This window comes from Microcaecilia unicolor, chromosome 2 (assembly GCF_901765095.1).
Source record: "Microcaecilia unicolor chromosome 2, aMicUni1.1, whole genome shotgun sequence".
Lineage (NCBI taxonomy): Eukaryota > Metazoa > Chordata > Amphibia > Gymnophiona > Siphonopidae > Microcaecilia > Microcaecilia unicolor.
Window position 1 is genome coordinate 559200323 of NC_044032.1, and position 26512 is coordinate 559226834.

The window sequence follows — 26512 nt, forward strand, 5'->3', positions numbered from 1 at the left end:
TCTGGGCTGATAAAGAATCCTGGTAGTTTGTGTGTTGGGTTTGTGAGTGCTTTCTGGGATCTGTGGGAGTGTGGCTCCAGTAACCTAGAAATCACCGGGGGATAATTTGAGAGCATGAGACTCGCCCAGAGGCAGTTGTGACCCAGTCAGTGGGAAGAGGGTGCTAGTATAGAGTACAAGCAGCAGGTGCAGATGGACCTGAGCTGTGCTGGGGATAGATCCTCTAAATGGATGCAGGTGGCTAGGTGTTTTTTTGACAGCCACTTATAGAATTTAACCCATGTTGGTCTTTTAAAAACACTGCCCCTACATCTATGCAGGTGTATTACATCTACTAACCCTTTAAAAATTGGCTAGAAGGTCTGTGCATATAGAAATATCTATATACTCAGCAGTGACACAAACTCCTAAAAATTCTCTCCCCTCCTCCACAGTGCATATATTTAGGAGAATAACTGACTACCTTACATTTTACAAAATGTTAAAATCATACCTCTTCACAAAATTCTTTATCAACACTGAATAGGCCTCCGAAGACCAAGCACACAACCCAACAACGGCTCCTATCCACTCTTCGACAGTCTCAACAACATCGCCCGTAATAACACACAGGTACCCTATTTCTCAGTATGTTCCCTATTACACCATGGTCTCTTGACCACTAGCTCTTAATTTTGCTGTTAACCTGTTGACTGTAGACTTTCCTCTTCAATGCAACTGCTATACAATCAATTTGTTATCATAGTAAGCTCCCTGTTACTCTAGAACCCTGATTATAGTTCTCTGTTTGATTCGTTATCTTAGTAAGTCCTTTGTTACGATGTAAACCTGACTGTAGTTCCTTATTAAAATGTAAACCACTTTAAATGATTTTTCTGTTACACTGTAAGCCCACATAGAACCAAGCTAGATTTGGATAATGTGGGACATAAAATTAAATAAATGGAAATACTCTGTCTGCTTTAAACACTGGAATCAATTTACAGCCAGCACAGTAAACATTATTAAAGGCTGCTGCATTGCTTCAGGCCTTTCAGTCAAATTTTCAACCCAATCCATACAAGGGCCAAAACCCTGTTGAACATACAACTGACTTTGAATATCAGCTTGACTAAAGTTAGCCTATTCAGTAATAGATAATTCAATAAATGTCTAAGCCATAGTTCTAATTGTCTGTTACACAACTGTAGCTATTCATTTTACATTATAAGTGAATGAATTACAGACAACTACTATAGTAATGTTCTAGGGTCACACACAACTTGTGAGTAAAATTTCCATTCCTCAAATTCTTAGCTTTACTTCCAAAATAATTGATTTTGGAAAGGTGTCAAGAACAAGAGGGTAGGAGGAATTAGAGCACACAAACTTCAATCACTTGAATCTCTGAAACTATTTTATTCATTAGACTACCATATTGATTATGATTAGCTAGAATCATCTCCAAGATGATCTATAGGCTACCAATGATATTTCAGCATTTTGTAAGAAATGCAAACTTCTGTCATTTGGAACAGTTTTACATTGATAAATGTTGTCTATGTATACACAACTAGATTTTACTATGTTTACTGTAGGTTTTGGCCAATTTTGGTAAGCCATTTTGTAGCCTTAGTTGGGGAGAAACAGTATATAAAAACTGATTAACATCGCAAGGTTTCACTGTGCTAGAGTATTCATGCAAGAAATGTACTAGCATGAGAACTAAACACTACCCTTCTTGTCACTTTACCAGTTGGGGGCAGTAATCAAAAAAAGGCCACTTTGATCTTTTTCGAAGAATTTTATACATACATATAAAACTACCATGGAAAGATGAAGCAAATGAGACAATCCTACCATCTAAAATAAATCTTGAATTTATAATGTGAAGGATAATTCTATAAGATGATGTGTCAAGTGCCATAGTGCATAACTGCAAGAGGGAATGAGGGCAAGAGGGATTAATTTCAGCCCTCAAGGACTATACCAAGGTTATGTAATGTTTCAGGTGACTAAAAACACCTAGATATATATAACAAACTCCAAATGACTACTTCAGTGGAGGAGTGGCCTAGTGGTTAGGGTGGTGGACTTTGGTCCTGGGGAACTGAGGAACTGAGTTCAATTCCCACTTCAGGCAAAGGCAGCTCCTTGCGACTCTGGGCAAGTCACTTAACCCTCCATTGCCCCATGTAAGCCGCATTGAGTCTGCCATGAGTGGGAAAGCGCGGGGTACAAATGTAACAAAAATAAAATGTCTCATACTACAACTTGTGAGCATATGTTGAAGTTACACACTTTGCATGGCACACTTAGGTGTGCCAATTTGGAAATTCTACTATTCTATAATGGTATCTTGATGCACAGATGCCACTAAGAACTGGTGCTCAGCACACAGCATTGGCACACCTAACTGGAGGTGCGAAGTTATAGAATTGCCCCTGTCTACTACAAATGTGCAATTTTAATTGAGGTCTAATATTACTTTAGTACATCATGATGTACCTCCAAGTGTTCAGAAATTAAGGATATAGAGTAGAAGAAATATTTTTAGAACAATACCCCAAGATCCAAGATGCCAAATTTATGCCAGGGTAGCAGTACAGGCCTATTTCACACCTCCCTGGAGAATCACAATGCTTTCGAAGGAAATGCATCAGTTCTTTGGCAAAACCAACCACTTCTTTGTAGGTGTAGGAAAGAGGGGGCTTATTACTGCAATCATCAAAACATACTGCCCTCCTATCTGCATACAAGTCAGCAGCTTGAAGCACCAGCTCATGAAGGGTCATTTGCACCACGTCTGCCATCACCTGCAACGGCTAGAGAAAAAAAAAACATTTAAATGTAATTAATTGCCTTTAAAAAATGTCAAGTTTCTAAAAAGGAAATTAAAACCTAAGTAGACAAAGAGACAATTCAACAGATTTCATCTAAGTCTACTATGTTGAAATATTTTGGCAGGCTGTGAGTTTTAGGCACTCAGGATTAATTTCAGCCCTCAAGGACTATACCAAGGTTATGTAATGTTTCAGGTGACTAAAAACACCTAGATATATATAACAAACTCCAAATGACTATTTCAATACCTCAAGGTGAAAAGTATCAAAAAGTTCCTCAAATGTTTTTAGCATTCCAAAGAGACCAAGCTTACATCTCAAAATTTTAAGCAAGTCTGTGATTTTAAAAAAATACACAGACAATGCAGATGGAGTATCTAAAATCCATCATTTAGCTCATCAGACCAGGTGATTTTCTTTGTGCCCAAGCGCCTAGATTCACATGCCAATCACAGATTACCATGTTTTGGTCAGCAAAGTATGGGTCTTCTATCTGCGGTGCTAGAAGAGAGGGAGGGAGGGAGGGAGGGTGTAAAGATAGTTGCTAGTACTCAAAGGCTCCTACTAGCCAATGACTGGAACTGACAGCATACCTCAGAGTTGCTCTTCCAGTCCAAGGCCAGTGAGGGTTGTTAAAAACAGAAATAAAAAAAGATATACAAATCAATACAAATATCTAAGTTTCAAAAATAATTGTAAAAGGAAAGATAGTAAAAGCAGAGGGAGAAAGTCTTGAAGGCTTTCTTCATCTTGCACATTTTTTCTACTTATGTGAAAATAAATCTCAGATTTAAGGAGAAATTGGGTCTTGGGTCTTACCTGCTTTCTTTCCATTAAGTGCATTAGACTAGTCCAGACCTTGTGAGTTCATACCCATTGACAAACAGATGGAGACAAGTATAGAATCATGCTGAGCCTTAACAGAAACCTGTGTAGCTTCAACAATTCTGTTATTAGATATCGAAGCAGTGAAAATATGAGGAAACCAATAGAATAAAAATTCAACTTCCTTCTTCTGCCAACAACATTAAGTAGAACAAAAATATTTGCTCAACTAGAGCTTGGAATACTGAGTAAAGAAGATCTTCTATGAAGGAAGACATATCAAACATATAAACGGCGAGTGACCGACTCACTCGCAAATGCGCAGTAGAGACTTCCCTCTCTGTCCCGCCCCCGCGTCAATACGTGATGACGAGGGCGGGACAGAGAGGGAAACTGCGCCGCCGAGGTTGATACCGCTCCCCCCCCACCCGCCCACCCGAGGTCGCCGCTACTGTTACCCCCCACACACACACCCGGCCCGGGCCCTCTCTCAGCTACTAAACTTACACATCCATTCGCCGGAACGCAGCACGCACATCAGCTGAGCTGCAGTTGGCCTTCCTTCCCTGCCTGTGTCCCGCCCTCGCTGACGTTACGTCACAGGAGGGCGGGACACAGGCAGAGAAGGAAGGGCCGACGGCAGCTCAGCTGATGTGCGTGCTGCGTTCCGGCGAATGGATGTGTAAGTTTAGTAGCGGAGAGAGAGAGAGAGGGCCCGGGCCGGGTGGAGAGATGGCGGCGGTGGCGACTCCAGGGGGGGGGGGGGAACGGTAGCGGTGGCGACCTCACGGGGGGGGGGGGGGGGAAGGAAGGAAGGAAAACCCCAATACCAGCCCGTTTTTACGGGCTCAACGGCTAGTTTACAGATAAAAGAAAACAAAAACAGACAGGCAAGTTGGACTGGTCTGGTGAGACTAAAGGAAAGAAAATTAGCAGGTAAAATCTGATTTCTCTTTCAGCACCAGACCAGACCAGGACTTGCGGATGTAAAAAGCAGTACTCAAAATGGGAGGGAACCAGATGCCCCTGCCCTCACCACTGAAGCACCAATAGCAGCTTCAGCTCTAGCTGTAACATCTAAGCAATAATGCTTAGCAAAAGTATGAAGGGAGAACCATGTTGCTGCTTTACAAATATCCAAAGAAACACAGAAAATGAAGGCCCATATGGCCTATCCAGTCTACCTATCCGTACCAGTTACTAACCCTTCCTCTCCCTTAAAGATCCTGTGAACTTGTCCCAAACTTTCTTGAAGTCAGATATCTATCATCTTGTCTCCACCATCCACCAGGACACCTTCATGGAAAGGGTGGCATATTTGTGGAACTTATTATTTCCTTAGGTTACTCCTGAGTCTATCCTCTTTCACCTTTATCCTATGCCCCCTCATTCCAATGCTTCCTTTCAATTGAAGAGACTTACCTCCTGTACATTTTTATGCCATGGAAATATTTAAATGTATCCATCATATTTTCCATCTCCTGCCTTTCTTCCAAAGTATACATGTTGAGATCTTAAGTCTGTGCCCATATGCTTTATGATGAAGACCACTGAATAATTTAGTGGCCAACCTGTGGACATACTCCTTCCTGTTTATAACTTTTTGAAGGTATGGTCTCCACTCTCCAGTGCTCTAAAGGAGGTCTCACCAGAGACTTATACAGAAGCATTATAGTCTCCTTTTTTCCTGCTGGTCATTCCTCTCCCTATGTACCCAAGCATCCTTCTGGCTCTTGTTGTCACCTTTTCTACCATCTGGCCATCTCAAGATCATCACATGCGATCACTCCCAAGTACTGTTCCTCTTTCATGAACAGGAGTACTTCAACCCCTAAACTGTACCACACTACTCCCTCAGGTTTTTATAGCCCAAACACATAACTGCATTTAGTTTAGCATTAAAATGTAATTGCCAAATTCTAGATCACACTCCAAGCTTTGCTAGATCCTTCCTCATGTTATCCACACAATCAGATAGGATTGTTGCAGATTTTGGGTATGTCCGCAAATAAGCAAATCTTACCAAACAGCCCTTTGGAATATTGCTTACAAAAATGTTAAAAAGAAAAGAACGGGATCAAGAACTGATCCTTGTGGCACATCACTCGTAATATCCCTTTTCTCACATTGACCTCCATTTATTCTTTGACACCTTGCATTCAACCAGTTTCTATCCCAGTCAGTCAGTACTGAGCCCAAACTGAAGGCACACAATTTATTTATAATTTGTTTATGTGGAACCATATCAAAGGCTTTGCTAAAATCTAAGTGGAGCACATCTAGAGCTCTCCCTTGATCTCTAGTCACCTAGTCAAAGAAATTAATCAGATGTGTCTGACTTGACCTGCTTCTAGTAAAACCATGCTGCCTCAGGTCCTGCAATCCATCGGATTTCAGAAACCTCATTATTCTCTGTTATAGAAGTGTTTTTATGAACTTACTTACTACAGAGATCAGACTAACCACCTGTAGTTTCCAACCTCCTTCTTACTTCCACTTTTGTGGAGAGGGACCACATCCACCCTTCTTCAGTCTTCAGGGACCACTCCCATCTCCAGAGCAGCACTGAAAATTTCAGGCAGTATAATACTTTGGTTTCACCATAGGAAGACAGTATATCAAATGCATGACCCCCATATCCATATCCTCAGATGTATGCTATCTGGCCCCACTGCTTTGTTCACCTTTAGTTTAGCTAGCTCCTCACGAACCTTCAAAGAAACTTAGGGCCAACCCCTTTGAAAGCCCCTTTTGCAGAAAGGTTAAAATGTTGGTGAGCAGAAAGGGGAAAAAGATCAGCTTGTACACCATCCCTCAAATGTTTTTCACAGGCTTAAATAAGCTGCTAAGCACATCTCTTCCTACACTGAAGATGAGCAGTAATAGCTTCCTGAGAATAACATTTACACCTTAATCTTGACCTCTCAATATCAAGTCACAAGACCAATGTAGGACATTCTTCCATAAGAACTGGCCTCTGGCTTAGGAATCCCTTTTGCTGAGGGAGAAGGATTGGTTGATCAACTTGAAGTCAAACCAGGTCTGCAAATCACGATCGCCTGGGCAAATCTGGGGCTACCAAAATTATTGGACCTGGATAATTTGTGATTCAACATAGAACTTGGTCTATCATCGGCCATGGTGGAAACACATGAAGCACGTCCTTCAATGGCCACAGGTGAATCAATGAACCTAGCCCCTTCGCCCCATATTCCTTTCAACAGCTGAAAAATGTGGAACTTTGGCGTTCTTCCTGGTTGCCATCAGACCAAAGACTGGAAGCATTTCACTATCAGACTGAAAGCTGTTTGGGATAACTCTCATTCTTCTGGATCTAGGGAATGTCTGCTCTGGAAATCTGCTTGGAGCCTTTGAGTTCCTGCTATGTGTACTGATGATAGGTTGCTTAAGTTTTTCTCCACCTAACTGAACAGAAGGTATGCCTTCAAAGCCAACTGAGCACTCCAAGTTCCTCCATGTTCATTGATATAAACCATTGCTGTGGCATTGTCCAACAAAACTTTTTGACTGCGTTCTCTGGAAGGTGTTTGGCACAACGAAGAGGGCCTTATGTATTGCTCTCAGTTTTAAACAACTGATCGACCAGGACACATCTGTTGGAGATCAATTTATATTATTTATTAGTATTTGATATACTGCCAATCGCCATATGACAATGTTTCCCAAGTCCGATCCTGGAGTATTACCCCTTGCCAGACAGGTTTTCGGGATATCCACAATGACTATGCATGTAAGAGATTTACATATAATGGAGGCAGATGAATATTGCCAGATTAGTACTAAACAGCTAATCGAGAGGTGGGGCAGTTTACCATTATCTTTGTTGAATCATGTATCCTTACTCAATATGATTATTTTCCCTAGGTGGCTATATTGTTTCCAGATTCTGCCACTATACCTTACTAAGAGAGACTGGAGAAGCATGATGGGACTGCTCTCTAGATTTTTTTGGAATAGGAAAAGGCCGCAGATTCACTTGCACAATATGATGGATAGTTGGAACAGAGGAGGATTTGGTGTCTTGGATATACAGCGGTATAATAGGGCCTGCTTGCTGAGGCATCTGGGGGATTGGCTGCTGGGGACGACATATTATACACCGCTGCAGATGGAAGCGGACTGGGTTCGCCCTTTGCATTTACATTATGTCTTGCAGACCATGCCCTCAGCTCTGCCATCGCATCTCCGTGTCAGTACCCTAGTTCGACCTCTAAAGGCGGTATGGGGAGACTTAGCTCGACTTTGGTCTTTTGATCCACGCTACAGTAGACTGCTACTTATTAATGGGAATGGAGATTTCCTCCCGGGTATGGAAAACCTGCACATATGGGCTTGGAGAAATAGAGGGCTTCAAACCGTACAAGATTTTTTGGACTCCACAGGAAATATCAGGCAGTTGGGGTCTTTGGGTCTTGGCACAATAGACTGGGCAGATAGGTTTGCATATAAGCAAGTATCCCATTATATTGCAACTTTGCCCCAGTCCTCACTTGCTGTTGATGTGCCTACCAAGATTTGCGAGCTTTATGAAATGCCCACGAATGAGCCCAATTCGATATCATTGCTCCACAAAAGATTACTGCAGAGCTGCCCTCACAGAGAGTTGGGTCCTCTCGCTCTGAGATGGTCGGAGGACCTACAGAAAGTGGTCACAACAAAACTTTTGGTGAGAAGTATGAGCCAAACACCGGGAAGGGCATGTAGTGCTGAACTTAGAGAGTGTCAGGATAGAGGGATTTTTAGGGCTTATATCTGTCGAGTCTGCATAGCATGGGTGGTGTAGACTTGCCCCAATGTAATAGATGTGGAGGTCCTAAGTGTACTTTTTATCTATGTGGGCCTGCCCAGTGGTCAAAATATTTTGGTTAAAAATGTTTCGTTTTATGGAGAGAATCTTGGAACGGAAAATATCGGTTTTGCCCAAAAATGTCCTGTTGGGGGTTGATGCTCCACTGGGGGCTGGTACTGTCCATCAAAACTTATTAGTTTATAAAGCATTCCTAATAGGTAAAAAAATGTATCTTAGTAAATTGGATAAAGTCGGATGCCACTTCTTATTGGCAATGGCGCAACAGACTACATGCATTACTCTTATTGGAACTTCGAAATTCACATTTAAAATTTAAATCACAACGAACATTCTATTTAACTTGGGAGAGGTATATCCAAACTCTAGCTGCTCAGGCCCGCAGCTCTATTCTTAATCAGCTTGGGGAGTTATCAGGTTCTGGGTGAGGGTGGATAGCCGTGGGAGAAGTAGAGTCACTTATAGTAATTAATAGATTGAGAAGGAATAATATGGAGTGGGAGGGGGGAGAGGGGAGTTAAATAAAAACATAAAAACTTTGATGCTCCATTGATCTTTAATGTTGTAATTTGAAGAATGGATCACAAATTGTTGTTGATTGAATATGTTATCTGTATTGTTTGACGGGTCATCAATAAAAATTGTTGAAACATAATGGAGGCAGTGTATGCAAATCAAGTTCATGTATATTCATTCTGGATATCCTGAAAACCTGACTGGCAAGGGGTACTCCAGGACTGGACTTGGGAAACACTGCTGTATGGCATCTGGGCGGTTTACAATAAAAGCGGTTACAAAGGAGGTAGAAGGGAAGGGAGGATGTAAAGGAAAGATATAAACACAGGATACTTGTGACCTAACTGGCCACTGTTGGAAGCAGAATACTGGGCTAGACAGACCATTGGTCTGATACAGTATGGTTATTCTTATTATCTTATGACTGTTGAAAAGGTTCTAGAGGCTGTTTTTAAGCCAAAAGGAATAGTTTAAAACTGAAAATTATAAAACTAAAAAATCTTTGGTGAAGAAGCCAAATGAGAATGTGGAAATAAGCCTCCTTGAGCTCTAGCCCAGTCAAGTCCTTGAGTATCCAATGCCAGTGAGGTTTTCAGGATATACACAATGAATATACATGAACTTGATTTGCATACACTGCCTCCATTATATGCACATCTCTTTCATGCATATTCATTATGGATATCCTGAAAACCTGACTGGCAAGGGGTACTCTAGGACCGGACTTGGGAAACACTGGGCTACAGCAGTGAGAAACTCCCCAGGGTGAGCTGATGCTCTAATCTGATATAACATCTTCATTCCGAAACAAGAGACCCGAAGGCAACAATTTACTTCCTTGAGGTCTAGAATTGGACGGAATGTTCCTTCTACCTTGGGAACTACAAAGTAGATTGAATATCTTGCTTAGACCCCTTTCTTCTCTGGGTACAGGAACAACTGCTCCAAGGATTCTGAGAGCAAGTAAGGTGTACTCCACCACTTGTTTCTTTAACAGAGTTTTGGAAGGAAAATCTAAGAAAGAACCTGTGATGGGGCCGGAAAAATCGAATTTGTAGCCTTCTCTAATTATATCCAGTACCTACTGGTCTGCCTCCCGTTATTCAGTCTATTCCTAGAATAATCTGAAGAGATGTCCTCCTATTAGCAATCTCAAGGAATGGACCTGGATCCCATAATTGGTTATTGGGATCCTTGGGATCCTGTCCTTTTGTCTCACAATAGAGAGCGGTCTCTGTTGAAAACGAGGTCTCTGGGAATAACTGGTACATCCAGGCTTACAGAATTTAACATCCTTGTATTCTAGCCTACTTCAGGAGGTCGCACAGGAGGGGTTAGGCCTACCTTCAGGAAATCTGAGGTTTAGCTTCACCTAGGTATTTGGGAAGTTTATCCAGCTCTTCCCAAACAGTAATTTTCCCTTAAAGAGAAAAGTTTACTAAGGCAAAATTTAAAGGCCACATCCCCTGCCACATCTCAACTACAGAAAACAACCACCTGTGACAGAAAGGGCCATACATTGTGTAAAAACTTGAAACGTCATAGAGGGCATCAGCTAAATATGATACTCCTGCTTCCAAATCGGGAAAGTTAATCTTGTTGTGAAGTTCTTGATCCTGCACTAACAAAGGTAGGCTTTCACTACACAGGAACAACAAATGGAAGCCTGGAGAGCATCTACTTCAGGGATTAGTCCTATATAACCTCATGAATGGGGAAGAGGACCCTTGAGCACTCATATAATAGAAATCCCCCCTGAAGCATAAGAGGTTGAGATACTAAAAGGTCAAAGGTCTTTAGGGTGACTACTATGGTGGAAGTTCCACTTCTTCCAGAGGGTCTTTTAGAAAGGTAGCTCTGGAGACTAAGAGATCCAAGAGTCGCGAATACAAGGACTCTGTGTCCAATACCACCAACTGTTCCAATCTAACATGCTTAGGAGGTGCAACTTCTGAGGGAACAGAAACTCACTGTAAGGAATCTTGTGTCTGATTTCTCTTTAATAAGCAAGCTTGGTGAAAGGATACAATAAAATCAAAGAACACTGAACTCACACCAGCCAGTGGAGAGAAAAAAAATTGAGTTAGTTGTCTATTCCTCCAAATAAACCGTTAACATCACACTAGTTACCAAGATCATCTGTGTGCAGCAGCAGCAGCTGAGACAGAGCGTTCACCTAAAATGGCTGCTGTTCCTGTGGTTTCTGAAGAACTACTGTGGGGCACTTCAACTGAGTTGACTCTGACTCAGAAGCACCAAATCCAAGTTCCCAAATGACCCTTTCCCAGACTCTTCTTCTATTCTTGCTGCTGGGACAGCTGACAAACAGGAACAGTGACCTGACATGTGGCACAAGCCACAGTAAGACCGCCACTTAACACTTTCTGCTGGAGCTATTGTGAGAGATATAAACCCAGATGTGCTGCTTGCAGGAAATGTTTTTTTACGAAAATAAAGCAGCAGTCATTTTAAAGCCCCTGCTGAATTCTTCCCCAGCAGGGCAAACACAGGATGACAGCTTAAAGTGACGACTTATCCAGCCATCTTCTTAGGCAACCCTCAGCCCTCCTGTCAGCAAGATGCAGTCTAATCCAGACATAAATTAAATGACAGAAGGAAATGTGTGTGTGGGGAGAGAGGGAGAAGAGACCCACCACCACCAGATATACCCCCAAGGATTTAAGGTCTTCAAATATAATTTTACCTTTACCCTAGCTCCTCTGAGACCAGTCACCTAACTGGTACAAGGGCTATTGTGACCTTTCAGTCCAGGAGCTGCATAACTAACCTGCAGGAGTTAGAATACTGAATTGTTAGAGCTGCATAGGTTCCTATTAAAGCTCAACAAAATTCTGTACTGTTTTTCATGGAAGCAAAGTAAGATCAACAAGGAGCACAAAACTCTAGTAGCGCAACAGAAATGATTAGTAGTAGTAGTAAAACAAAGTCAAAATCATGAATGGAATGACTAAGCAAAATAAAAAGTTTAGCCAGAGAAATAGGAGCTTGGGTCCATATCATTAGACAAGATATTTCAGCAATGGTGCATGCTGTCTGTTAGTCTAGGTCCTCAACAATAAACAGAAAAAGGTCAAAAGATTCTTCAGCAGACTTACAGAAAAGGCAGCCATGGTATGTGCTTCAGCCCGCTGCTATTAATTTCTGTACTGCCACTAGACATCTGGCAGGACTGCACAAACATACAAGGAGGGACAGCTCTGCTGCACGGAGTTCATAACCTAGGTGAGATGCATAGGCAATATAAACAGGTTTCAGAGCATTTAATCAAAAGGCATCAACTTTATTCATGTTAAGGCTATGATTGAGAACAGCCAAGACTTACACTTAAAAGCAACCTTGAAATGTAGGCTTTAGTCCAGTAATGATCTCTCTTCTATATATCTACCCCCTTTATCCCTTATCAACATTATTCGAAGTACTAATAAGAAAAAAGTTTTTCCATCAATGGTAATACTACCAATTCACCGTCAGCCTTGTCAATTGTACTTTACAAAGTTCCAAAAATTATGAATTGCAAGATCAATACTTACATCTTGCTTGGGTTCATTTTTTTTTTAATGATGTTATAAACTTACACATCCATAAATGGAGAAGTACAGAAATAAAATTCCAAGAAATACAAGAATAAAAAAATGCACTTTCCAATAACCAACTAGCCTATATCGAGAGGACAGGAATCACCAAATTTGCAAAATAAACTTAAAAATCACACAACTCAACAATCCTTGGCAGTGTACAACTCAAATATAATACAAAACACAAAATGAAAATAAAATGGTACAAATATCAAAATCTCATCAATATGTCAAAACTATCTTCTTATACCTACATAGTAACATAGCAGATGACAGCAGATAAGGACCTGCACGGTCCCTCCAGTCTGCCCAATAAAATAAACTCATAGCATATGATGCAATATAACATATATATTCTTGATCTTAACCTGTCCTTGCCATTTTCAGGTCACAGACCCCAGAAGTCTGTTGGAGTTGCTGTTGAAGTCCACTTCAGTAATTGAAAACTAAGGACAGGGCCAGGCGGACTTCAGCTATGTCCCAGAAATGCCAAAGAGACAATGATCAAGTATTTTATATCAAATTCATTCTTGGTTTAATCATGACTTGATAATGTGTGACTGTTAGGCACACTGGATGGGCCATTCAGGTCTTTATCTGCTGTCACATATATGCTACTCTACCTCTTTCTGTGCAGCCAAGTATCCTTCTGGCTACAGCTACCACCTTGTCACATTGTTTCGCCACCTTGAGATCCTCAGACACTATCAGCCGAAGGTCCCTCACCTCAATCTGGTACACCTCCTTTGGATTTCTGCATCCCAAGTGCATCACTTTGCACTTCTTTGAATTAAATGCTATGCCTTAGACCAGTGCTTCAATCTCAACCCTGCACTTGAGGCACACCTAGTCCCATCAGGTTTTCAGGATATCCACAATGAATATGTATGAGATAGATTTATATACCAAGGAGGCTGTGCATACAAATCTCTCATGCATATTCACTGTGGATATCCTGACCATCTGATGGGACTAGAATTGTCTCAAGGACTGGATTGAGAAGCAGTGCCTTAGACCATTCTTCTAATTTTTGTAGATCTCTTTTCATGTTTTCTCCTCCTTCTAGGCTATCCACTATGTTTGTAATCTTTATGCCATCCGCAAAAAGGCAAACTTTTTCTCCTAACCCTTCAGCAATGTCACTCACAAATATATTAAATAGAATTGGCCCCAGCACCAATCCCTCACCAATCACTCACCTTTCTTTCATTTACCACTACCCTCTATCATCTGTCAATCAACCAATTTCCAGTCCAGTTTACCACTTTGGGTCCTAACTTCATAATGCTCAGCTTATTCATCAGACTAATGTGAGATAATGTATCAAAGGCTTTGCTGAAAATCCAAGTAGATGACATCTAGAGCATGTCTTTTATCCAATTCTCTGGTCAATCAAAGAAATCAATCAGATTTGTTTGACTAGGATCTTGAGGCCTGTTAGATTCTAGGAAGTTCACTATCTTTTTCTTCATCGGAATTTGAATTCGTTTATCAGTCACCAAAGTGAGGCTTACCCACCTGTAGTTTTCCACTCTTCCCTGTCCCCTCGTTTTGTGAAGCGGGACCACATTCATTCTTCTCCAATCCCATTGTACCTCTCCAATCTCCGAGGATCTATTAAATAAATCCTTAAGTAGTCCTGCCAGGATTTCTCTGAGTTCCCTCAATATTCTAGTACATATCCCATCTGGTCCCATGGCTTTGTCTACTTTCAGTTTTATTGTACATAAACGTTTTCTTCTGTGAACAGAGTGACATCTACTTCGTTCCCATATATGCCCCTGACAGCCAGCCATGGAGCGATACAAGGGTATTATACCATTCTCAATTTTGTTTTCCACTCCTTTCCTAATAATTCCTAGCATTCTATTTGTTTTTTTAGCTGCTGCACTAAGCAGAGGATTTCAAGTATCATCAACGATGACACCTAGATCCTTTTCCTGGGCAGTGACTCCTAATGGGGAACCTTGCATCACATAGCTATAGTTTAGGTTCCTCTTTCCCTCATGTATCACTTTGCATTTGCTCACAAAATGGTTCTCATTTTCAAAGCACATGGATTTACAAAGTTACGTGAAGGTGTATTTTCAAAGCACTTAAAACTTACAAAGTTACTTACAGGCTCATTTTCAAAAGACAGACGTCCAAAAACTGACCTAAATCGTCACTTGCATGTCCTTCTCACAAGTCAGTCGCAAGGACATCCAAATCTCAAGGGGGCGTATCAGAGGCATGTTTGAGGTGGGACTTGGGCGTTCCTAAAACTTGGACGTCTTTGAGCCATAATGGAAAAAAGCAAAGATGCCCATGATTAAAACTTGGACGTTTTCACCCGGACCTGTTTTTATTACGAATAAGGCACAAAAAGGTGCCCAAAATGACCAGATGGCCACTGGAGGGAAACAGCGAGCCCTCCAAAACCCACCGGAAACCCTCTGTACCCACATATAGGTGTCCCCCTGCACCCGTAAGAGCTATGGTAGTGGTGTACAGTTGGGGGTAGTGGGTTTTGGGGGGCTCAACACACAAGGGAAGGGAGCTGTGTACCTGGGAGCATTTTATGAAGTCCACTACAGGCCCCCCTAGGGTGCCCAATTGCTGTCCTGGCATATCAGGGGGACCAGTGTACTACAAATGCTGGCTCCTCCCATGTCCAAATGACTTGAATTTGGACGTTTTAGACTTGGACATTTTTGGTTTCGAAAATGGGCAAAAATCAAAGACGTCCAAATCCAAGGACGCCCATGGTATTTTCGAACACAAAGATGGACATCCAACTTTTTTCAAAAATGACCTTTTCCATGCCTCCGAATTTGGACGTTTTACTAAGACGACCAAATTCCAGCTTAGACGTTTCTTTCGAAAATGCCCCTCTTAGTAACCTATGGAACTTTGTAAGTCTAAGTGCTTTGAAAATCAGCCCCATAGTAACCTATGTAAATTTGTAAGTCTATATGCTTTGAAAATGAGCCTCTAAACATCATCTGCCATTTGGATGCCCAGTTTCCCATTCTTGTAGTGTTATTTTGCAATTTTTCACAATCCTCTTGCAATTTAACAACTTTGAATAATTTTGTGTCATCAGCAAATTTAATTACCTCACTAATTATTCCCATCTCTAGATCGTGTATAAATGTTAAAAAGCAACAATCCCAGCACAGCCCCCTGAGGAACCCCACTATCTATCCTTCAACATTGAGAATACAGACCATTTAATCCTACTCTATGTTTTCTACCTTTTAACCACTTCTTAGTCTACAATAGGACATTACCTCCTACCCAATGACTTTCTAATTTCCTCATTCATGAGGCACCTTGTCAAATGCCTTTTGAAAATGCACAGTATCGATCAGCTCACCTTTATCCACGTTTATTCATCCCTTCTCTTAATTTCTTTAGCCATTTTTCCTTCTGCCTATGCTTTTGCTAACCACATTTCCCTGTTTGCTTAAGTTTTACCTGGTTCAATTCTACACTGTACTGTAAAAGGAAAAAAATTTAAATCAAAAGTGCTACTCAGAAAAAATAAGGGATTTTTATCTGCTATTAAATCTTCCTTGGACTATTACATAGTAACATAGTAGTATGCCCAACAAGATAAACTCATAGCATAAGGTATGGTGTGATACTACATAAGTATACTTGATCTTGATTTGTCCTTGCCATTTTCAGGGTACAGACTGTAGAAGTCTGCCCAGCATTGGCCTTATTCTCCAACTTCTGAAGTTGTCATCGAAGCACCACTGAAGCCCATCCAAATCTGTCAAGCCACGTTCAGGGCACAACCCATAGACGTCTGCCTGGCACTGGCTTATCTGTCCGGTCACGATCAGAGCACAGACCGTAGAAGTCTGAACGGCACTGGCCTTGCTCTCCAGCTCTGAAGCTGAATCTGTCCAGCCACGATCAGGGCACAGACTGTAGAAGACTGCCCAGCACTGGCTTTGCTTCCCAGTTACTGGTGTTGCTATCTAATCACTGCTAAGGTTGCTTGGTTCCATGCCTTCTATACTGGATTCCTTTGTGTTTATCCGATGCATTTTTTAATTCTGTTACTGTTTCCGTCTCCACCACCTCCCATGGGAGTTCATTCCATGTATCTACCACCGTCTCTGTGAAAAAGTACTTCCCGACATTATTCCTGAGTCAGCCCCCCTGCAACCTCAATCTATATCCTCTAGTTCTACCACCTTCCCATCTCTGGAAAATGTTTGTTTGTAGATTAATACCTTCCAAACAATTGAATGTCTGTATTATATCACCCCTGTTTCCCTTTTCCTCCAGGGTATACCTGTTCAGGCTATTTAAAACACTCTGCATTTCAGTGTTCAGAAAGATTGCTAAAGTCATCAAAAGTTTCTAATAATTCTGGAATTTCTTTATTAAGTGCTAGAAATAAGATTGAAACATTTTTATAGGAAAAATGCTTAGCTTATCTGGACCTTGAAGAATATTGCATATATTGTGGTGCTTAGCTTTGTGAATGGATACATTCATTTTATTATGGCAGCAAAGCATCTATTTTCATTATCTCGCGATCTTCACATTAAGCTAAAGCCCTTAATGGTGCTGGTGCCATTGTTGTTTAATATATTTTTGAGCCCTCTTACTGTTCTCATAGATCACAGGATAAACACATTTTATTATGCGGATAACATCATTCCTCATTGAGCTTACTAAGATGCAACTATGTTTAGATGCTGTCGCAGAATGGCTCTCTCACAATTGCCTGATCTCAAATTTAATAAGACAATAGCCTGGTTATCTAATAGGCTTTTTTTCTCCTTGAACAGCCCAACCCTGGGTAATATACCAATCTCTGCAGTTACCAAATTTATGTATTAAGGGGTAGTAATTGATCAGCATTTATCTTTTGAAAATCAGATTGCAATTCTAGTCAAAAAAACGCTTTTGGGCTTTGAGGCAGTTTCACTGCATTCACAGCTATTTGAATAAGGCACCACAGAAAGTCCTACTTCATGCACTAAAGGGCTCCTTTTACAAAGTGACACTACTACTTTGTAAATTAGCAAATAAATTAGCAATTAAGACACCATTCTATGCATAAACACCATTTAATTTGCAATAAAACACCATTCTATGCATAAAAGAAACCCATCCCCCTCCAGCCAGTTTCAATTTCCTAGTAAAACCATCATTATAATTGATAGCTACAATTCTGTATCACAGACTCCGTATTCCCCAACAATTACCGGTAAGCCATTCCCCTTACAATTCAACATACAAAAAATATTCAAACTGTGATTATCGCCTCAGGAACAGTACCCGTTCCTTCCACTACCAGACACTTTGTTTAAAGCAGATGTTTTTTGTTTGTGTGGTGACTACCAAATGTATAAACCACTAGGCCTCGGCATCTTAATTTTCAAACTTTGCAAAATAACACAAAATCCTGCAAAAAGACACTCAAAACCTATATAGGAAACTTACTAAACCATACTAGCCCTAATCCACCTATGAAAAGACAGTGCTATAAATATTACACTTGGGCCCAGAGCACCAATATAACTGCTTCTGCAAAACTGGAACAAGATGGACTGTTTTAGATTCCTACACAGACACTACATGCTAGCAGAATCCTTCACCTCAGTCGCAGATGCAGAACATAACTCTCACCTGATATAAAACAGAAGACTACAAAAAAAAAAAAAAAAATCAGGCAGAGAAAAACTGAAATGAAGATAAAACTGAAACCAGAGATACCAGACTCTGCATGTCATGCAAAACCACAGAAATAGAAACACATGTCCCCCTGTACAGTACAAAATAATGCTGACAGATGTAAATTCTCAACAGTGACATAATTCAGTCACTAAACTGAAAATAAAATCTTTTTCCTACCTTTGTCGTCTGATGATTTTATTTTTCTAATTACCTTGTTCTCAGTCTCTGTTTTCCTCGGTTTCCAGGGTTTCCTGTTCATTTGCTATTTCTTTTCTTACCTGCTTTCTTCTACATTTCCTGCCCTACATCTATATTTGGCACTGATTTTTTTCGTTTAGTTTTCTCCAATTTTTCTGCTTCAAAGCTATCTAGTTTTCCATCTCCCTTCCCTTCATATGAAATATCTCCCTGTTCCCTTTCTGTGCAACACCCCCCCCCCCTTCCCACTTCATGTACGTCTCCTTTTTCCTTCTCTTCCCGGCCAGCTTGGCTCCCTCTACTTTTTCTTTCCCTTTAAGTACATCTCCCTTCTACTAGGAGTAGCCCAGTGGTTAGTGCAGTGATCATGGGGAACTGAGTTTGATTCCCACTGCAGCTCCTTGTGACTCTGGGCAAGTCACTTAACCCTCCATTGCCCCTGGTACAAAATAAGTACCTGAATATATGTAAACCGCTTTGAATGTAGCTGCAAAAACCTCAGAAAGGCAGTATATCAAGTCCCATTTCCCTTTCCCTCCTTCCATTCCCTTCCTGTGCAGCATGTCTCCCTTCCCCCTTCTCTTCATGTGCAGGATTTCTTCCTCTATCTTTCTCATTCCTTCATGTGCAGTGTTTCATCTGCTACCTTTCCCTTCCATTCATGTGCAACATGCCTCCCCCTCTTCCCTTGATGTGCAACATTTCTCCCCTCCATCTTTCTATTCCCTTCATATGCATGTCGCCCCTCTTCCATTCCCTTCATGTGCTGCATCTTTCCCTCTACTTCTCACCCCGTTCCCTCCCGCAGGTACAATCTCTTTCCCCACCTTCCTCCTCCTTCCCGATCTAGTCTTTCTACCCTCCACTGCAAGTTTACAAACTCATTGTATCCACTGGCAGCCAATAGATCAGGCTTTCTTTCTGCTGTGTCCCGCCCATGCAGCAAAAGGAAGTTGTAACAGAGTAAAGGGCCCAGGGCTGGCCAAAGAAAAGCCTGATCTAATCATTGCCAGAACCACAAAAAGACTTGAGGGGAGGGGAAAGAAACTGTACCTGAGGGATGAAGGAGGAACAGAAAGGTAGAGAGGTGATGCCAGAGTATGCCAACTCTGTGTTGTTCCGGACTTGAGCCCAGGCCTAGTATAGGATTTTGGCCAAGGCCTAGGGTAGATCGAACAGGCTCTACGCACCACCCCAGCCACCAAGCCCCGCACACACACAACAGCCAACAGGCACCACCAGAAAGTAGGAGATTGACCGTGAGGCCCGCCTGAATGCTCTATCGGGAACCCACTCAAGCAGAGTCCAAGCAAGCGGGCCTCACAGCTGACCGAGAAAACGAATCACACTCTGGGAAGGGAGAAAGAACAAGGGTTCCCCACGAACTGGGCCACAAGCAGCGCACACAGTGCAGGGTAGAGACGCAAAGGAAGGGATGAGAGGAGGAAGCCTCTAAAGGTATACAAGGCTGTGCCACAGGGCAAACAAGAATACAGGAAGCCCCAGAAAGAAACACTCTAGGCTTGTACCACACAGCACTCAAGGAAAAAAGGAACCAACGAAAGGAATACACTCTAGGCTGAACCATTCAGCACACAGGGAAAGGGGAAGCCACTCAAGGAATACTCTAAGGTGTGCCACGAGGCACTCAAGGAAAAAGGAAACCAACTATAGGAATACTCTCTAGGCTGAACCATTCAGCACACAAGGGAACTAGGCTGTACCTACAGCATACAACGATACAGGAAGCCTCACAAGGGAACACACTAGGCTGACTAAACAGCACACAATGGGAAAGGGAGAACTACCTATTTACACAAAGCTGGCCCCACAACACCCCAAGGGAATTGCTAGAGGAGAAACAGGGCAGTGCTACTCAGCAGACAAGGATAAAGGGGAATGTAAGCAGAGGAAGCTGCCTTGACACACACAGACCAGAAAAGTAATGCTGCTCCCCGGAACCAGGAGACAGATACAGCAAAGAGAACTAAACCAAACAAACAGGAGCAAAATACAAGGACAGGGGGAGGCAGAACCACAGGGAGCAGAGCAGAAGCTCAGAACAACAAAGGGAACACAGAGAGAGCAAAAGCTAAAACAAACAAACGACTCAAGCCACAAGCTTACCCCAGACAGCACATCGTTAGAGCAGGAGAAAGCAAACCAGGTGTGGGGAAGTGAGGCAATCAGGCTCATGCTGGGAACACAAACACACACATACAGTAAACAAGCATGAGGAGAAAGGCTAAATCCAACTGAACCCAAGCGCAGGCTGGCTTCAGCTGAGCAAACAAAGCAATCAACACTAAAGCAATGATTACAGAGGAAAGGCAGGCTTAAATGGATCAGGCTTCTGACGTCTGCTGGCTCAGCCCCTGACAAGCCAATCAGGAATGAGTCCCAAACATTCCCCTCCTATCCTGCAGAATCATAACACTCTGGTTGGATGGCAGAGAGGTGGAACTTGCCATCCTGCAGCAATGCCTATGCAAAGCAGGATTAAGGCATTGGCAAACTAGGCATGTACCTTGGGCCCAAATGTTTAGGGGGAGGAAGCAATCTCAGATGTGCTCAAGATTCAGGAGGCTAGGGTTACCAACTATCTAGATTTTTTTTTTCAAGATTCTAAAAATGTGTATTTTTTTTTTGTTACATTTGTACCCCGCGCCTTCCCACTCACGGCAGGATCAATGCAGCTTACATGGGGCAATAGAGGGTTAAGTGACTTGCCCAGAGTCACAAGGAGCTGCCTGTGCCGGGAATCAAACTCAGTTCCTCAGTTCCCCAGGACCAAAGTCAACCACCCTAACCACTAGGCCACTCCTCCAGTCTCAAAACCAGAAGGATGGCTTGGAGGCATATTTTCAAAGCACTTAGCTTTCCAAAGTTCCACAGAAACCTATGGAACTTTGGAAGGCTAAGTGCTTTGAAAATATGCCTCTTGTGTGTGGATATTTTTCAGAGTTTAGCCCGCTACAGTTCTCCCTTTTCCTCCCTTCCAGTACAGAAGCTGTGGTAGAATCCAGCCAATAGGAAGGATTCTAATCACAGGAACGAGGGGCTGAGCTGCCAGGGCTGTGGGGGAAGCTGAGCTCTACAGTGCCTTAGCGAGGGCGTCTGACACCTGCGCACCCCCCCCCCCCCATGAGCGCACTCTTACCTCTGACATAGGAAAGGGAACGGGTGGAAGGTCGCTCCGCCCCGAGTGCACGTCGCTTGGAGCTGTGTCGGCTCCGCTGGTTCCCTGCTCTCTCTGCCCCGGAACAGGAAGTAACCTGTTCTGGGGCAGAGAGAACAGGGAACCAGTGGAGCCGACACCCCCCCCCCCCCCAGCGGCGTGCACCCGGGGCGGACCGCCCCACCGCCCCCCCCCTTCCTACGCCACTGGAGCTCTGCACAGGATCCTTGAAAAGACCCTGTGAGGAGGGGGGGGGGAGGGACTGTTGCAAAGGAGTAGGAAATGGGGAAAAGGGTCTGTTATTAGCTGAGAAAAAGGACTGGAAGCAAATACCAGAATTTTACATGATGGGGGTGGGGCTGCCTGAATGAGCACATGAACAGCACCAGAAAAAAGAGACCTATAAAGTGCATGTACTTGTGTATGTTTTATCTGATGAGGACAGTGGAATGAAGAAGTTCGGTGAAGAGAAATTTTCAGCCCAGGGAATTTATTCTGTTAACTATTAAATTACTTGAGCAAATTCCTTTCAACGCTGTCCTAATACTGACTCCACTCTGCCTATATTCTTTCAGAAGCATCAAAAAAGCTAAAATATTTTATTTTGCTTTTTCCATTTGTGAACCTTTTTTCACATGTAGAACTGCTACTTATTTTTACAGCGCTACTACACGTATGCAGCACTGTACGCTTGAACATGAAGAGACAGTCCCTCCTCGACAGAGCTTACAATCTAATCAGGACAAACAGGATGAATAATGGATAAGGGAAATACTAAGGTGGGAAAGATAAAACAGACATGGGTACTGAACAAGTGAATAGGGGTTAGGAGTTAAAAGCAGCATCAAAAGGTGGGCTTTTAGCCTAGATTTGAAGATGGCCAGAGATGGAGCTTGAAGTACTGACTCAGAAGTCTATTCCAGGCATATGGCACAGCAAGATAAAAGGAAAGGAGTCTGGAGTTGGCAGTGGAGGAGAAGTGAACAGATCAGAGAGATTTACCCAAAGAACAGTGTTCCGGGAGAGGAGTGTTGGGACAGATAAGAGTGGAGAGGTACTGAGGAGTTTTAACGGTACGCGAAAACGGATAGGGAGTCAATGAAGTGACTTGAGGACAGGGCTAATACGATTAGGATAAGTATAGAATAGAGACCTTTGGATCTCGCCAGGAACAGGTCATTGGAGATTTTAGCAAAAGCTGTTTCAGTTGAATGAAGAGGGCAAAAGCCGGATTGAAGTGGATGAAGAATAGCTTGACATGAAAGAAAGTCAAGACAGCAGAGGTGAACAGCACGTTCAACTATCTTGGATAAACGGCGAGTGACCGTACTCACTCGCAAATGCGCAGTAGAGACTTCCCTCTCTGCCCCGCCCCCGCTTCAATACGTGATGATGAGGGGGGGGGGGGGGGGGGAGAGAGAGAAGTCTCTACTGGCATGCTGCAGACGTCGGAACCGCTCCCCCTCTGCCGGAGTCACCGCCGCCCCTCCATCTGGCCCGAGCACTGTGAACATACATCAGCACGCAGCAGCAGGCACATCAGCAAAGCTGCCGTCGGGCTTCCTTCTCTGCCTTTGTCCCGCCCTCGCCGACATTACATCACACGAGGGCGGGACACAGGCAGAGAAGGAAGCCCGCCCCGACGGCAGCTTTGCTGATGTGCCTGCTGCTGCGTGCTGATGTAAGTTTACAGTGCTGCTCGAGCCGGGTGGAGGGGCGGCGGCAGTGACTCCGGGGGGGGGGGGCTCGGAACCCCCCCCCATTCCAAAAGTAGCCCGTTTTCACGGGCTCAACGGCTAGTCTTGGATAGGAAAGGGAGGAGGGAAATGGGGTGATAGTTGGAAGGGCAGTTAGGGTCCAAATAAGGTTTTTTAAGGAATGGTTTAACTACAGCGTGTTTGAAGGCATCAGGAACTGAAAATTTATGTCTTGGACACATTGCTCTTAAATGTCACTCTTTAGGGCAGTCCACCCTTGGAATCTGTTTTTTATCAGAAGCAATAGATAGTGAAAATGACTTGCCCAGTTTCCCCGATTCTCAGCCCACTGTTGCAGAGCTCCCAATTTATCCAGGTCCAGGAAGGAGACTTTTTGGCCAGTCATGTTTTTGAATTTATATCCCAAGTCAGTGTTCTATTTGTAGTCCCTGATACCAATCAATTGAAATCAACACTTTTGGGTCCCATATTGTACGAGGCCAGGGTTACAGAAATCCAGGACTGGCTTAGAATTTCCCTTCTGGAACTAGGCAGCTCTCCATTTCTAACCATTAAGCCTCTCTATTCAAAGCATATGCTTGCATAGTCCCCATTCTCACAAACTATTACTGCTATCATACCCACAACTAGGCTCTGCACTTCTCCTTGCTACTTCTAAAGAGGTGAAATGATGGTGGAATCCCTGGTAGGGGGGCCACAAATATATGTCTGCCTAGGGCCCAATATACTGTTAATCCAGCCCTGCACCAATGCCTAGGTGACTGCTTAGTCTTGCCTAAGGAAAGATTCAGCACATGGAGCTGCAGAACCCCAGGTGGGCATCGGGTGCACTCTAATGAGAATAAGAAAGAGTTGAAAACCCTCTCTTTCTGCTTACAAAAAAACAAAGAAGGGAGCTTACTTTAAGTTCTCTTATGCTTCCATTCCTCAACAAAGTCTCTCTTTTTACGCTGAAAAGAGAGCAGTATGAGCTTTTGCTGAAGGACCGGCAGGTGAAAAGCAACCCCGAGCATCACTGTTATAGCTCCCACCTACTTTTACAGTTTGTATTTCGCATAAAGCCCAACCTTGCACTTTTCAACCTCTACTTTTTTTAAATTTAAAAACCAATTAAACCCGTATATAAAACAAATCTATATGCCACAAATAACATTCAACCTTCTTTATTTTTCTTGACACGTCTGGAATCAGCAACTCCCAGGAACCGATTTTCTTTATGCAGAAGAGATAGTTTATCCCGAGACCTTGTCCTCTAACCTCCAAACAGCGCCTGACATGTTGGTTAACTCTACTATCATCACGTTAAAAAACAGAGATCAAACACCACAAAGCTCAGTCTGAATGACAGAGAGAAGTAAGTAAGTGACAACGCCAGAGTGAGGCTTGAGTATTTACTTTATTAAGGGAGACCATTGGACCATTAGAATGAGGCTTGGATGACATTGCGAGATACCAATGGAACACCAGAATGAGGCTTGGAACCATTGAAAGCGCCGATTAGAGCACCAGAATGAGGCTTGATATCCAGCGATGGCGCCCGAACACCAAACTGAGGCTTAGAATAATGAATATGCATAAAAAGTCGCAACCGCAGAAAATTTCCCGCAGCTGTTCTTCAAAAGTAATACAAACTCGCCCAACTGGCAACAGCAGCATAGTTAGTACTACTCTTACGCGCATGCTATCAACAGGGAAACGTCATACCTGTTAAAAATCAAGGACAAGAGGTGAAGTGACGTCAGGACGCTGAAATCAATTAGGTCAATCTAAGTTTCCCCTTCCCAGCGCAGCTGTCATCCCCGTTCACTCAAAAGAAAGCAAGCAAACCTGTAAAGTTCTGCATCTACCTTGTCGTTCTTTATTGGTAGCATTTTTATTTAATCTCTCTTATATTTTCAAACATGCCAGCTTGTGCAGCATACGGATGTACACAGAGGAAGTATAATAATGGAATAACTTTTCATAGGTAGAGTAGTCATTTGTTATAAATCTTAATCAGTGGTCAGTTGGAGGGGCTGGTTACAGGGACACCCTAGCATGTATTATATTCATAGTAACATAGTAGATGATGGCAAAGAAAGACCTGCACGGTCCATCCAGTCTGCCCAACAAGCTAAACTCATATGTGCTACTTTATGTGTACAGAGTTACGAAGGGGTCCCGATTTTTGAGAGGGAGATTTTAGTACACGTCCCAGCCATGCCCATTCTTTCTTGGCTCCACCCACTCTACCTTGTTTCACCTTGAATTTCTTTTGATGTAAGCATAGGGAAAAAAAAAACATTTTAAGTGCTCCTAGGTTTCAACCCAATTCATGTTTAATTATGGGATATAAATTATATATATAAATAAATAAGTAAATAGATAAATAGAAACTCTGAATGTTGAACACCTGATCAGTGGCATACCAAGGGGGCGGCGGTGGAGGCGGTCTACCCCGGGTGCACACTGCTGGGGGGGGGGGGGGGTTCCGCGCATCTGTTGGCAACGCTCGTTCCCTGCTCCCTCTGCCCCGGAACAGGTTACTTCCTGTTCCGGGGCAGAAGGAGCAGGGAACGAGCGAAGCCAACAGGCGCGCGGCACCCCTCCCAGCAGGTAAAGATGCACCCGGGGGGGGTCGTTTCACCGGGGGGAGGTGTCCGTCTTTTCGCCGCTGGGGGGGGGGTGCCGCGCGTCTGTTTGCAACGCTCGTTCCCTGCTCCCTCTGCCCCGGAACAGGAAGTAACCCGTTCTGGAGCAGAGGGAGCAGGGAACGAGCGTTGCAAACAGACGTGTGGCACCCCCCCCCCCAGCAGGTAAAGATGCACCCGGGGGGGTGTCTGTCGTTTGACCGGGGGGGGGGGTGCATCAGTGATCCGCCCCGGGTGTCAGCCACCCTAGAAACTCCACTGCACCTGATTCTCATAGAGGCCGTTTACCTTGAGAAAAATTCTTCACCAATATAACAGTGCTAGGGTGTCCCTATAACCCAGCTCCTCCAAATGATACACTGATTACACTTTCTAACAAATTACTATTCTACCTATGAAAAGTTATTCCTTTATTATACTTCCTCTGAGTACATCTGTATACTGCACAAGCCAGCAATTTTTTTAAATTTAAGTGAGATAAATAACAAAAAATGCTACCAACAATATAAAAATGAC

General features: G+C 43.0%; 1 protein-coding gene across 7 annotated transcripts in view; it reads right to left on the reverse strand.

Moving 5' to 3' along the window:
• Nucleotides 1-24702, reverse strand: part of AASDH (aminoadipate-semialdehyde dehydrogenase) — a 136016-nt gene extending 111314 nt beyond the window's left edge. For 2 of the 7 annotated variants that reach the window (XM_030191412.1, XM_030191409.1), the window contains exons 1-3: nucleotides 24525-24702; nucleotides 12108-12230; nucleotides 2545-2804 (exon numbers count right to left, since the gene is read on the reverse strand). In XM_030191412.1, coding sequence (XP_030047272.1) covers nucleotides 2545-2804; nucleotides 12108-12122 — 275 coding nt within the window. In that variant the 5' untranslated portion in view covers nucleotides 12123-12230; nucleotides 24525-24702. Of the gene's footprint in view, nucleotides 1-2544; nucleotides 2805-11695; nucleotides 11780-12107; nucleotides 12231-19523; nucleotides 19657-20597; nucleotides 20732-24524 lie in introns of those variants that run through there. The other 5 variants (XM_030191414.1, XM_030191413.1, XM_030191411.1 and 2 more) reach the window with 5 other exon arrangements.
• Between the last annotated feature and the right edge of the window lie 1810 nt (nucleotides 24703-26512).